This window comes from Lactuca serriola, chromosome 4, assembly GCF_051521515.1.
Source record: "Lactuca serriola cultivar US96UC23 chromosome 4, Lser_US96UC23_V15, whole genome shotgun sequence".
Lineage (NCBI taxonomy): Eukaryota > Viridiplantae > Streptophyta > Magnoliopsida > Asterales > Asteraceae > Lactuca > Lactuca serriola.
Window position 1 is genome coordinate 142264053 of NC_136411.1, and position 15184 is coordinate 142279236.

Consider the following 15184-nt stretch of genomic DNA (forward strand, 5'->3'; position numbering starts at 1 on the left):
CACATCTTTTGGGACCAAGTTTTTTTTTTCGGTAAGACCCATTTTTGAGTCATATCCCACCCTTTTTAGTTGATCTTGGCACATTGTTAATGATCATTAGGTGTTCATGTTAGCCTCTATCATATGTTGCATGGTGAAATTCCTAAACCTTCCAAGAAGAAAACACAAAAAAATGAAGAAATTGGAAAAGTGAAGACAAAAAGAAACAATGAAGAAAATTTAAGAAAAGCAACAAAAACAAAGAAGAAAAAAATGAAGAAATAGAGCAACACAAAAAGAAGAACAAGAATCCAAGTTCAAGACTTTTCTCAAAAAAAAAAAAAACAGAAGATCGAGCTACAAAGAGGCTGAAGACCAAATAACAGAAGTTCAAGATTGAAGATTTAAGTTGTTAGGTTTAAGTTTAGGTTAAGTAGAATTTTCTTATTTTATTTTATTTTATTTTTGATTTTGGTGAGAAAAGGCTATGACAATGAGATGGTAAACTGTAAAAGATAGTACAAGTGAGAAGCCTCTGAAACCGGATGTTTTCCTGGAGGCCACGCTGCAAAACCATATCTCGTACTATACACTTTAGCCTGACAGATGTAGGAATCATAGTGTGTGAAGAGGCGCTTTTCCTTCGTGCACTATGGTCTACATTGGTGATTTAAAGTGCCCCCACTGGGCGTGTCCTCTGTTTCCTTTGTCTTGCACACTGCAATTACATCCAACCGTGATCTATTCGCCCATCAAGTGGTTGAGAATGTGGTTTATGGTTCTAAAGCGGGGAACATTTTGAAGATGCGTAGGGTCCATGAAAGACTGATTCTGACCATGTTGATTGATGTTGACCAAGTTCTATGGTATCTCTCTTTTTCCTTTTTAGTTTAGCTCATCCCGAGCTCATTTTAGTCTTGTTCTAACTTGAGGACAAGTTAGGTTTAAGCTTGGGGTGATTTGATACCTTATTTTATTCCCTTATTTTTATTAGTTTATTGTAGTATTTTTAGCTCTTTTTATTAGTATTGCATTGTATATTCTTTATTTTTCTTTATCATGAATCGTATCGGGGACTTTCTATTTTGCATGAGAAATTTCGTAGGGTTTTGGAGCATGTTGCGGTTGTGGATTAACTTGGAATGGGATTTATGGGCTTCCGAGGCATTATTGGGCTTTGCAGATCCATTAAAGGAGATTTGGGCTTAAAAAGCTAAAGACTTGGATGAAGTGGGCTTGTAAAGATGGATCATGGACTGTTAATTTGGGCTTGGAGCATCCATTTTTGAAGCAAAAAGATGATTGGTTAATTTGAACCATGTGGGATGTGGAGGGGACCAATGGAATCTTTGGTAGTGGAATGGTTAGTCGAGGAAAAATGAGCCAATAGCATTCCAGCAACACTTATGCGGATGGAATCTCCGTCGCGCGGGTACCCGCGCAACTGCCCAGTTTTGGGCATTTTGGTCATTTGGCTTATCATTACCTTGGGGGATGGGATCTATCAGCTATCACTTTGATTTTCCACTATTGGAGACCAGAAGAAGGCGATTTTGGAGCTTGAAACTCATTTCTTTTAATCTTTCCAAGTTATTGGTAGTTTCTTTATGCCATTAGACTTTTGTAATTGTTATTCTATTGCCATGAGTGGCTAAACCGTCTATTTTGGTAGACCTTGGCTAAAACCTTTGAATGTTTGTGGGGTTTTGAAGGATTTATGCTTATTTATCATTTATCTTATGTCTATGATTCTAGTTCATATTTCCAATGCTTGTTTAATGCTTTGATCATAAGCTTGGTACTTTAACAAGTAATTGTTGGTTTATTTCTTTGGTTTAGCATTGAATCATTGAATTTACTTAAAACAAGGGCTTTATGATGTTAGAAATCATCTCTAGCTTATGAATCATAACTCCTTTATGGATGTGTAAGCATTGACATCCTCTAGGAATTGGGGATTCCTTCATTCTTAAGGCTAATAAACTTCCTGGGTTCAATTGCTTCAATTGGATCTTTGATTTTGATTAAGAAGGTGTGTTGTGGGCTTCCCTAACCTCCATACAACTTATGAGGAATCTTGGCATATCATGCTTCATGATTGCTATAACCAATTTGGGATGAATGATAAGCTTCATATTAAATCCTAATGATAAACACACAAATGTTCATTGTGTTGAATTGCCTTATTTACTAATTCTCTCCAATATTTGAGCATCTCATCATCTTGCTTAATTGCAAGTTTTCTAGTTATTCAAGTTTTTTAGTTTTCAAGCAATCATAACACTCCCCCTTTAGTTTAATTGTAGTTAGTTTATTTACACTAGTTCTTTTAGATTACATTGGTGATTGAATACAACCATTTCCCCGAGGATCGATACCCCTTTTTACCGTTATATTATGTTTTATTTGCATACAAATGGTGTAATTTACTTGGTGGACTTGACATCCCATCAGCTGCTGATTGACCTCTTGATTGGACCACTCTCTGAGAGTCTTTTCTGATTCGTCTCCACTCATGTTTGATTTTTCAGATTCATATTCTAAAGAATCCGTAGTATTGGATTTGACGGAAGAGGGTGAGGAATATGTTTTATAGGGGCTATTTGAAGGTGAAGATGGGGGTACTTTCTAGAAAAAACGGATCTGATTCATTCCACAAGGGAGTGCCTTATGGTGTGATGATTTATGGAGGTACTGAAGATGATGATGACCCAGCTGATTGTTTTCTCTTTGCTTCTTCTTTCTTCAGTTTCCTTGCAATTCGCTCGATTTCTGGATCAAAAGCTAAAGGTGTACCTGAACGAAATTTTTTGGGCATAAAACTATTAGAAAGCACCATGTCCCCGACAACGGTGCCAATTTGTTAATACCGATAGTCATACCCGATTTAAACATATAAAATTTATCACTATTGGTTGCACTAAAAATATAGTACGGGTAAGCATGGTCAAATCCTTAGTGACACAACCTAATGGTCAATGCTTTTTTGCATCAGACACATTCTAGTCAAAACAAAAATATAAAAGGGGGACTTTCAATTATACTAAAAACTAAAAATTGCAGTGATATTAAAATTAAACGAAAATCAATAAGAAAAACGATTTCAGTTATGCTACGACTTTCCTAATCATGCAATCAGTTCAGATCTGGTTATTCGGAATGCGTTCTATCTAAGCTGGTACTAAGAAAAACTAACAAGCTGTAGTATGATCTCTTTATCTAAATCAGTTAACCAAAACAAGCTCTTTGAATTGACCCTAACTTTTTATTGTTAAATTAAACAAGCTCTTAATTTAATAAAAAAAATTGCACTAAGTTATGTGTAAAATTCCTAGCAATACCCAATACTTCTCACAAGCTCGGAAGTGTAAAGATATGATTTTTTTCCAGTTTATATCATAGTTAAATCCCAAACACAGAACCAATCTGACACTTGTTCCTTTTACCAGTTGACAAGAACAATTACGGATTATATTAACTGATTAACTGGAATGATAAAACCCTAGCTAGGTGATTAGACTAATAAGAATTTAAAACCAAACATTCATTAAGCTCAAAACTGAAAAATCTAGATAGAAACACAAAACGAAAATTAGATCTGAAAACTAGTCATATGAAAAGTACTAGTCTATGCCAAACTGAAAACTAAATTTTAGCCATACATGGATAATAACGAACTAAAACTACATAAAAGAAACTTTACTGATAAATCTAGATAAACTAAATGAATGAGATGATTCACAGTCTTCAAATCTTCAAAAGTCGATGAAAGATATCAGGAATCGCCTTCAGAAGTCGTTTTCGTCGTCTGGAATCGTTCCCCTTCACATATAGTAATGAGGGTTGTATTTATACTCAAGGTGGAAGCTTCTGGAACAAGAATCTGGTAACATGTGATCGCAGGTAGGCCCTATGCGATCACATGTTTTCTTAAAAACGCGTATCGGGCCGATTTAATGAAGGTACATTGCTGTTATAGGTTTTTTTGGACAACATGCGATCATAGGTAGCTTATATGAGATTGTAGGTTTGGACTTTTCATTTCAGATGACTTCTAGACGACTTAAATTGACCATGGGAAGTTTCTTGGCAAACATGCGATCGCTTTTTGGGCCATGTAATCGAAAATTTTCCTTTTTTCACAAACATGGAAATCGTCCCAAATTGTGTCTAGTTTTCAAAGCATTTTGAATCTCGTCAATCGGAGCTACAGTCATGAGATATGATCAAAATACTGATAGGGGGTCAAAGCTGCCAACAACATCTTTTAGCTCCAGATTGCATATTTTATCTTCGTGTGATCAATTTAATCGAATGTTTATTGACCAAAACATATTCCAAGCATTCCTCAACATCTTTTAACATCTGCAGACTGGTGCAATAAGTTAAAGTAAGGTGTGGAAAAGTTTGAAGCAGACGGTCAAGTGCTGCGCCACGCAGCACACGTGCAACAGTTTTTAAGTCAAAAGTCTTCTGAAAAACAAACAACTACGAAGGGACAAGTGATGCGCGTGTGCTGCGCGATGCAATAATAAGTGGTTAGAAGTGTTTTTTTTTAAGAAAAACAAACAACACCTTACAGCAGCAAGAGATGGTGATGGTGGTTTACTGGCGGCAAAAGGGAGGTGGCAGGTGGGTTCTGGTAATGGCAGGAGGAGGTGGCAGGTGGCTTGCTGCCTCGTCCCTTCTTTGTTTTTCTGGCAGCAAATCGACAGGAGGGAGAGAGGGGAGGGTGGAGAAAGCTAAGCAGCAGCACCGAAGATGGGTGCCGCTTTGATGGCAGTTGAGAAAAGTCCACCAGAAAAACTCATTTTTGCCGGAGGCTCGCTAGAGAAGATGACCGGAGAGTCGTCGGAGATAAGAAATTATCATGAACCTTCAATAGCCGGTTTCAATGGTTTCTGTGAACACCTAAATAAAATAAAAAAAAAGTGACCAAATAAATATAAAGATAACAATTAATTATTCTCATAAGTCTTTTTCCCATTTTTTTTAACCGACCCTTGTTTAAAACTAAACACCAACCATACCGATAGCGTGTAGTCATCGGTGTAATTTACTTGAAAGAAATCCATTTATTTTCACATGAAAGTATTTTGACCCGTTCTCTCTTTATACGGTAAAGTTGGCCAAAATGTCAGACAAAAAAAAGCCGCAAGTTGATGCACATGGGATTGAAGGGTTGCCCATGGCCTTACGGTTCCCAATCCCTACATACATGATTCATTCCCATCCCCATTTCCCATTTTCCATCTTCATTCACAACTTCCACTGCAATTCCTCAATAATCCATCAAAACCCTCATCCGATACTTTTGATCCTTCCCTCAGATTCTTAAAAGTAAAATCTCATAGACAGTTTAACACCAATTTCTCAATACATGATCGTTATCCGCACTGGTTCGTTGCGTTTCTGATATTTTTACCCCTTTTTGTTTAATTGAAGCGTTGATTGTGTTGCCTTCTTTAATTTCATGTCCTATTTGCTTTTGATCATTCTCAATCCGCTAGTAAACATATTTTCCGCTGTGCAAAGAAGTGACGAATTGAAAGTTTTATGGTTTATTGACGATTTTGATCGTCTTACCACTTTTCGATCCTGGAGATTGAAATTCTGGGGGTAGTCTAGTGAAGTTTGAGCTTAATTCTATTCTCGGATGATTTAATTTAAAGAAGTTTAGGTTTTTAATGCGTATACTTGGAGTTCCTTTATGGAAAGTTATTTTGATCACTCCGATTGAAGTGCTTCTTTATTGCTTTTTAACAAATTTGTACTCTTCAACATCCAATTTCAAATCTGTTTCTCTATTCTAGTGACAAATGTTTCTTACACACGTTATCCACTCTCTTTACACCGATTTTTAATTGTTGGTTTTATGTCCATTGGTTTGTTTACTTGAACGGAACTATGTTATACATGGATTCAGAAAACTCTGCGTTTGAGAGATTGTTTTTCATGTTTGGAAGTGCATGATTGTAGAATCACAATAAATAAACATGGAATTTCCTTTTGTCGCAATGCTACTACATTATTTGGTACTTATCTCTCAAAAGTTTATGCGTTTTATCCAAATCAAGCGGATAAATGTCATGCGTAGTGTTCAATTGTACTATGTGGTGTGCATCTTGTGTTAATCTCATATGCTGTATGGTAATAGCGACTAAAGTTATCTGACTTTTCTTTGATTATGACTCCAGATTCTGGGCTCTCTCTTGTGGAATAAACAATGGACTTTGGATCTCATTCCACATATCAATTTCAAGGAATCATGATTGTGTTAATTGGTGGTGTCTGGAGTTTTGGCTTAGGATTGGAAATACCTGCTCTGTATTCTGAAAGGGGAATAGCAAAGATTGGAATGCTTAGAACTGATGGATAGTGTATAAGATATGCGAATCTTTCATCTTCTTTAGTGTTTTTAGTTCAAGTAGATTATTTGAATTGTGTAGTTGATAGAAGTGTGGTGTAGTGCATAAGGTAGTAATAGATTAATAGATTAAAGGTTTTTCACAAGTTTAAGAAGGAAAAAGAATCTTGAATATGGGTTTACCTCAGGTCTCCAATAGCAACATTTCAGAGGAAGCAACAGCATCATTTAGCACTTCAGTCCAATCTATGCCTCATTTCCATGGATTAAGCAGCTGTGACATGAGTGGAATTCATGTCAATCGTGTCCAAGGAGAGCTTTCAAGAGAAGAAAACAGAGATAGACATGTAAATTGGCAGAGATTAAGTTCTGGAGATAATATTTCAACTTTCACACGTAAAACTGGAAGAAATGTCCAAACTGCTGTGTCCAGAATCGTGGGCTTTGAATCAAAAGCATCAAGTTCTCCTTCTTTTGCATTCGATGGAGTACAAACTGATAATCTCCCCTCTAATAGCAACGATAATGCAACAGAAAACAGTGGAGCAATAGTGAGGAGAAAGCTCATGTCACCATTGAATAGCTTGATTATACCAAGTCAATTCGATAGAAACTTTCAAGAAACCAATGACACTAAGTGTGTGACTCCTTTTATTCTGTCAACAAGTCAATTCGATAGAAACTTTCAACAATGTAGGAATCCAGGAAGTGTAAGTTTTGGGAGAAGTTGTGGTTTTTTCACTGATGGGCCATTGCTTGAGAACACAGATGCTCGATCTTTTGGTTCTTTATCATCTTCACCAGGATTAGATAGCAATCATAGCATAGAATCTACTACAATAAGGTCTTTGAATTCACCCATTGCTATACCTTCAAGAAAAGTGGTGTCATCTCCTCTATCTTTATCCCCACTTGGTCCTAAATTCTCTAGAACACCAAAACTTTCTATGAATAATGACATAGATGATAACCATCCAACTTTGAAGGATATTGAAGTGTCTCTTAATGGCACAATCTCTGATATTCTAGATGAAGATTCTAGAATGGTTAAAAAGTCAACTTTAGAAGTCAACCAAAGTATGATTGAAATGGTTGGGGATTGGGGTCAAGAAAGTCAAGATTCAACCTTTTCTACACAATGTTCAAAGTTATGTAGGACTCCAAGTGGTTTACAAGTGAGAAGATCATGGATTGGTTCTTTTGAGGAGTCTTTGTTATCAGGTCGTTTAGCTTCTGGAACAATCAGCCAGGTCAGCTTTTTTTTTTTTTTTTTTTTTATTTTTTTAATTCTCTTTTTGGTTAATTACTTGATGGGTTTTTACAAAAATATGGTTTTGAAATTAAATTATGCAGAAAATTGATGGGTTTCTTGCTGTTTTGAATATTACTGGAGGAAGTTTTTCACCACGCCCTCAGAAACTTCCGTTTGCTGTGACAAGTGTTGATGGGGATAACTTTTTGTTATACTATTCCTCCATTGACCTTGCTGCTGATGTGGCATCAAGTAAACAAAAAGGTCAGAAAATGAAGAAGAGCCTTAGCATTATTGATGATTCTCATATGGAAAAAAGTCGATTGAGGATACCTATGAAAGGTCGCATACAGTTGGTATGTTGTGCAATGTGCACTACAAATTTACCTTTTTACCCCTCGTTTGATCATCTTATGATGTTGATAATTTTCTCAATTATGCTTTCTGTAGGTCCTCAGCAATCCTGAAAAGACTCCAATTCACACTTTCTTCTGTAACTATGACTTGACTGACATGCCAGCTGGCACCAAGGTATGAACTATAGTAAATTCCATCTGTTCATCTTCTTCATCTACCATGCTATTATATCATATTATCATTATATCTAAATGATTTTTTTTGTTCATTATTTATACAGACGTTTATGCGCCAAAAGGTCACTCTAGATTCTAAAACAGGGGCACATGTTAATAATAATAATAATAATAATAATAATAATAATAATAATAATAATAATAATAATAATAATCTTGGTTCACCAAAAGTGAATGAAAACTCTAATTCCGGTGTCTTGCGTTATGCTCTTCATCTTCGATTCCTGTGTCCATTTTCTAAAAAGAATTCGAAAAGTGTTCAGAGGTGCAAATCAGATCCTTTGTCTACTCCGGAAAAGAATCGAAACCTTGGAATGGAAAGACGATTTTATTTGTATAACGACATGAGGGTTGTGTTTCCTCAACGCCATTCCGATTCCGATGAAGGCAAGGTATGTCTTAACATGTATTCTTTCTTCAGTTTTTTGACTATTTTTCCATTAACTGATGTTCAAAGGGTAAGTACTTTAAAAAAGAAACACCTTACCAAATTTAGGTTCTGTTTCTTTTTAACTTGTTGGATAGTAGAAGGGTAAAATGGTCATTTAGTCTGATTCAGACAATCCGAAAAAGTAACAGTTTTTTTTATGTATATCATACTTACTCATTTATACAACAGTTAATAGTGATTTTTTGTTTCGTTTTGTGCAAAAGACGTGAATGCCCTTTTGATTTTGGTTTGAAACTGCAGTTACATGCGGAGTGTCATTATCCATCAGATCCTAAGTACTTTGACATCAGTGACTAAAAGGTCTGGTTTCATTTCATCTTTTTAGATTACAAATCTGTGAATATTTTTCTTTTTAAAAAAATAAAAGTACAATATCTAGTCTTCTTTTATGATGATGGAAACTCCACACATCACTTGCTGTATATATTTTCATTTAGAAGTTAGAATTTCTCATTGAAGCCTTGTCCCCACGTGTAAATATGTACATTCCTTCAACAAATAATTCAAATTTCTTCAAACACAAGTGATTCTTGCTTTTGGGTGTGGGGTATTTTTGTTTGTAAATGTTAGTTTATAAATATATGTTTGTTTATCTTAATATAAAAAACTAATTTGTCATAGTTATTTAGCTCCAATCAAATATGTGTTTGTATTATATATGATTATTAACACAAAAACGAAAATATATAAAACCAAATACAACTTTTCCTTCGTTTTTATCGTCTGAGTAGTTTTGCTATGCTAATTTAGAATTTTTTGTGCCAATGTTACCTAAATTTAGATGGTTAGTAAATCATAGGACATGACAACTATAGTAGAAATCAAAAGCTGTGTGTGTGTGTTTGTGTTTTCATCAAGCTAAAATGCAGGAATTCTAAAATCACAATTAGACATAGTTGTAGCAATATGATTTTACAATTCACTACTAAGGATTAAAGTTTGTGGTCATTTACTAACATTGCATTGTACATTATTATAAAGTCTAATGCTAACTCTAACTATTGTCATAGCTCAAATGTTGTGACCCTAAGATAGTCATTCATAAAAGATAAAAGTTTTGGTCCTTGTGGCTTCAAAAACCTGCACTTCGGCTAGTGCTTAGGCCCCCAGTGCACCATCTACCGCATACTGCGGCTGTTGATTTGGCGCCGTAGTGTGTGGCGAACTCAACTCTGACCCCCTCCAAGATACTGCTGTGAGGATACCGCAGGAAGCAGCTATACCACACCCTTTGCCCCCTTTTTTTTGACCGCTGAGCCTTAAACGGCTATTTCTCATTTCATTCATTCATTCTTCCCCTCTCTCTCTCTCTCTCTCTCTCTCTCTATATATATATATATATATATATATATATATATATATATATATATATATATATATATAATACCATTCACTTCTCATTTTACAATAAAAAACACCAAACACTCTATATACAACTTTTTTTGTTTAAAAATGTCTTCATCGTCGTCGTCCACTTCATCAAAGAGATACATTGGTGTTGCGGGAAGCAGAGTTTATCGAAGACGTTATGCGAACAACACTGACATATCTACAAGAAAATGAAGCCGAAAGTTCGCAACAGAAACTTAGAAATCCTTCTTTACGAAGAAATCGTGAAGCCGGGCACAAGCAACTTGTGATTGACTGCTTTGTCAACAATGCAATGTATGCCGTAAAGTTCACATGTTAGTTCTGGATGAAGAAAGAATTATTTTTACACATTGTTGACATGAAAAATCAATTTTCATATTTTCTGCAACGAGTTAATGGAAGAGGTTAGAAAGGTTTATCCTCAATTCAAAAATATACCGCTACAGTTTGTAAACTAGCATTCAACATAAGACCGGATTCATGGGATGTGTATTTGAGGATGTCAGAGCAAACGCCGAGAAAATGTGTATAGAAGTTTGCTAGAGCTGTGATTATTCTCTATCGTGATCGCTATTTAAGCAATCTTACAATAAGTGACATTCACTAACTATATACAACACATCAAAACACGCATGGTTCCCTAGAATGCTTTGTAGTATTGATTGTATGCATTGAGGGTGGTCAATGTGCCATAATGCAGGACGCAGTCAATTTACGCAAGGTGATAAAAAGATGGCAACAATAATTTTAAAAGCAGTGATGTTGATGTTGTATGATCTTTATATATGCCATGCATTTTTTTGGTTCAACGGGTACTATGCTTTGTAGTATTGATTGTATGCATTGTGGGTGGTCAATGTGCCATAATGCAGGACGTAGTCAATTTACACAAGGTGATAAAAAGATGGCAACAATAATTTTAAAAGCAGTGATGTTGATGTTATATGATCTTTATATATGCCATGCATTTTTTGGTTCAACGGGTACTAACGACATCAATGTTCTAGACTAATTGCCGATATTCAACAATGTTTACCTCAGGAAATCGTATAATGTGTCGTTTTAGGCAAATGGGACATCATACAAGCATGAATATTACCTTACTGTCTTACTGGTGAGATATATCCCGTGTTAACTATGTTTGTAAGATCATTCTCATGTCCAAATGATAAAAAGCGAATAAAGTGTAAGTCTACCCAAGAATCTGTTAGGAAGGATATCGAACGAACATTTGGTGTTCTAAAGAGATGTTGGCAGATACTCAGCACCAATGTGATCTATGGAGCGAAAACTAATAAGTAGTCTTATGTATGTGTGTATTATATTGCATAATATGATTATAGAAGATGAGGAGAAAAAGATTTGCCACTACAATGAAAATGAGGATTTTCCAAATGTAGGAGTTGGCATTGGTGCGCAGGCGTACTTGGCGAACAAAGCGGATGTATATGACAGAGTCGGACACCACAATCTTCGTGCAAATTTAATGGAACACATATTCAATGCTTGAGTGAATCCCGATGTGGACGATTTTGATGAAGACGAGTTGTTCGACTCTACTGATGACGAGTCGTAAATGTTTGAAGAAGATTCAGACGAGGATTATGACGACATGGCTAGTGATGATGATTAAATCATTTTTTTTCTTTCTCTCGATATTCTGAGTAAGTTTTTTTATTTATGTTATAATGTAGTGTGTAATTTTTTTTTAATTAATGAAATATTTTCTTTTATTAATTTTTATAATTATAATTTATTAAATTATATTTTATTCACTTAAAAAAGAGAAAATGTAAAAAAAAAATATGGTAAGTTGTGGTATGACATCCACTAGTTTTGTAGGGTGAAGAAAAAAATGACATGACGATGACGTGACACTACAGTAGTGAGTGTGGTATCACACCGGTCTTAGGCTATGGATATGCGTCATTGTCTTCACACTATTTGTTTGCTACATATCATCCTCCACACCACTTCATTGTATATAGGAAATGGTAACCACATCACTTTATTTTCTATCTTCCACACCACTTCATTGTATCTAAGAAATGGTAACCACATCACTTCAATTTCTGTCATTTTTTTTCTTTTTTCATTTTCAATAATTATAAAAATGAATTATATAATATTAAAAAATAAACACTTTAAATAAAAACATAACATTTAAATTGAAAAAAGACATTACTAGACTATATATATATATATATATATATATATATATATATATATATATATATATATATATATATATATATATACTCGACGAAATTATACCATTTTTTCTCGATGAAATTATCAATTAGAAAACAAATAGTTTTGTTTTTAGATAACGTATCTGCTTGTAACGAATTTTTATACTTGCTCTTATGAACCGTCTAACATCATGAATATAATTATTGTTTAAATTTGTACCTTGATTAGTAGTTTTATAAGAATCTTTAAGATTTTGCTCAGAGTTATTTATAGATTCTTGGATTTGCTATATTTTTAAAAGAATATTTCTATTAGGAATACAATTCATCAAGATTTTGTTAGACATAATTAAATGATTTAAGCATGAATTTGATTAATTTGATTATTTAAAACGAGTATTATTTTAACAAAAATTTCAAATCTTGTAGAATTAATAGTTAGAATAACTCGAAATGAAATTATCATAGAGAAATAAAAACAACACAACGATAAAATGTTTTAGATAATACCTTCTTGAATTAGGCTTGAATTACAATCAGTACATACTTCTGGAGAAAGAATTATTTGAAAATCTAAAGACTTTGAACATCTATTAGTAGAAAGAGAGACTCTTGGAGATTTTTTAGACATGAGATGAACATTTTTTAGAGAATGATTTTTTTTTCTTCTGTCTTCAACTAAAGGATAGTCTCTATTTATAATCATCTTGGAGTCTTCAAAGTCTTGAAATCATCTAGTGATATTTTTCACCGTAAGAACCCATGGCCAATCAATAGAAATAATTACTTGTAAGTGGTTGTCCTTGAAAGTGGTTGTCATTCATCTTTTTGAAACAATTGTCGTTTGTAATCAATAACCATCTTCTTTTGATAAAGCAAGCCATTATAAAGCATCTTCTAAAGTTTTTTGTCTTCATATCATCATTGATTATAATTTGATAATAATTTTGATAAAAATTGTTTATACATAAATACATGAATACCTACATAGTATACATGCATACGTATTTGAAAAATGAAATTTTGATAATAGAAGAAACGAAATATTCTACATTTAAAGTATTACATCAAATTTATGGATAATGATTTCTTATTCTTCATAAGGGTCATCAAAAGGGTCTTGAGCGTCTTCAAATAAATCATTCTTTATAGATTTTGGAGAATTGTCAGAAACTGATGGAGTTTGGCGAATTTCTTGAAGTAATTTTTGAAGTTCTTCAGGGGAAGAGGTAGCAGCATCTTTAATTCTTGCAATTAAATCCACATCACTTTTGGGAAGACTGTTGATAAAAGTGGCTTCAACTTCTGGTTTTTGAATATATATTTCTTGATAATGTTTAATTACTGCTTGTTCACTGGCTTGAGAAATCTTCATTTTATCCCACCATTTTGAGCGAAATTGGCGATTAAGCCAAGGAGGAGAGGAATCCTTTGCTTCTTGATAATGAAAAGTCCAAGACATTATCCATGGAACTTTAAATATCATGGTGAATTGTAACATGTATTCAAATTCTGGAATTTGTTGAATAAACAATTCTTTAAATTTGAGATATCCAGCATAAATTTCTTTTGGCAAACAATTTGGAAGAATACCCATATATTTATACCAATTGATAAACCATCTTGGATATTCACAATTGAAGTTCAAATCAAAGAAGATAAACCATGAATGTGAATAATTCCGAATAAAGAATGCCTTAGTCCAGGCGTCTTGATAATCATAGTAAGAAAATCTGGGATAAGCAGGATAACTTATAAGAGGTTTTTCAGAGTGAAGGTTTGGAACCCAACTTTCTGGAGAAATGATTTTGATAATATGAGCTTTGCTAAAATCAATGTTTCCCTCTTTAGAATTAGAACGATGAACAAAATTGACTGAACCAGATTCTTGCAGAATAGCTTGATAATATTCTCGGGTTTTATACGAATCAACATAAAAGGTTTTCCCTTGTCCAAAGAGATGATTTGTGAGAACATGAAAACCTTGGTGTAACTTATGGATTTGAAAATCTTCAAGAATTTGAACTCTTAGGAAATTTGGATTAAGAACATAAGGAGTTTTTGTAGAAGGGCTAGGAGTAATAGATTTTTGAGTTTGAGGAGTTATAGGTTTTGCAAAAGGGCTTATTGTGTCGGTTGAAGTAACTTTTGAAGTAACAAGCTTTGACTGAAGGATATTAGAATAAAGTTGTGAATTCTTAGAAGTAGGAGTTAAAGGAGAAAAACGATTTTGATTTTGAAATGGAACTAGCTTTTGAGAGACTGGAATAAGATTTTGAGAGACTGGCTTCTTGTCATCATGTTTGGAAGAGGACGACGAACTCATTTTCCCTGCAAAAATTCTCGAGAAAGAAAGTCAGGAAGCGAATTATTTTCTCCTTTTATAAATTCTATTTCGAAATCAAAGTTACCTAAGAGGGCTTGCCAACGAGCAAAAATTTGCTTGGAAATAATATTTTTTACATCTTTTTCCAAAATAGTTTTTGCAGATTGACAATCTATTCTTAATAAAAAACTTTTCATAAATAAATCATCTTCAAATTTCTTAATACATAAAACAATGCTTAAAATTTCCTTTTTGACAGTTGAATAGTTTTTCTATGTATCATTCCATGCACCAGAGTAATATCGAACCAATTGCTCTTCAGTTGAGTTAACAAATTTTTGTTTTAAAATTCCTCCAAATCCAATATCACTAGCATCGGTTTCAACTATGATTTTGGCATCGGGATGAGGTAAATTTAAACATGGCAAAGTAGGGACCTTTTGTTTTATATATTTAATTATATCTGTATGTTTTTGAGTCCATGGTTCAGGATTGTCTTTTAATCGATTATAAAGTGGTTTACATATGATCCCTAAATCTTTGAAAAAATATGGATATAATTTAAGCATCCTAAAAATCTTTGAAGTTGCTTTTTATCTTTAATTTCATCAGGAAATTTAGTAGAAAATTGCAAGCTTTTTGTAATAGGTCTA

The 15184-nt window shown here is 33.8% G+C and overlaps 1 protein-coding gene across 4 annotated transcripts; it reads left to right on the top strand.

Moving 5' to 3' along the window:
* The first annotated feature begins 5118 nt into the window (after positions 1-5118).
* On the top strand, positions 5119-13755 carry LOC145102649 (uncharacterized). 4 transcript variants are annotated; one of them, XM_079040100.1, is made up of 7 exons: positions 5119-5378; positions 6177-7596; positions 7700-7954; positions 8049-8129; positions 8236-8583; positions 8883-8942; positions 13358-13755. In XM_079040100.1, exons 2-6 carry the CDS (start codon positions 6520-6522, stop codon positions 8937-8939), a joined length of 1818 nt encoding a protein of 605 aa, XP_078896226.1. In that variant the 5' UTR covers positions 5119-5378; positions 6177-6519; the 3' UTR covers positions 8940-8942; positions 13358-13755. The 4 variants fall into 4 exon arrangements, with proteins under 4 accessions (XP_078896226.1, XP_078896225.1, XP_078896227.1 ...); XM_079040099.1 differs by lacking the exon at positions 13358-13755 and adding an exon at positions 11414-11685; XM_079040101.1 differs by lacking the exon at positions 13358-13755 and having other exon boundaries at positions 8236-8285; positions 8316-8583; positions 8883-9165.
* Positions 13756-15184: the final 1429 nt, after the last annotated feature.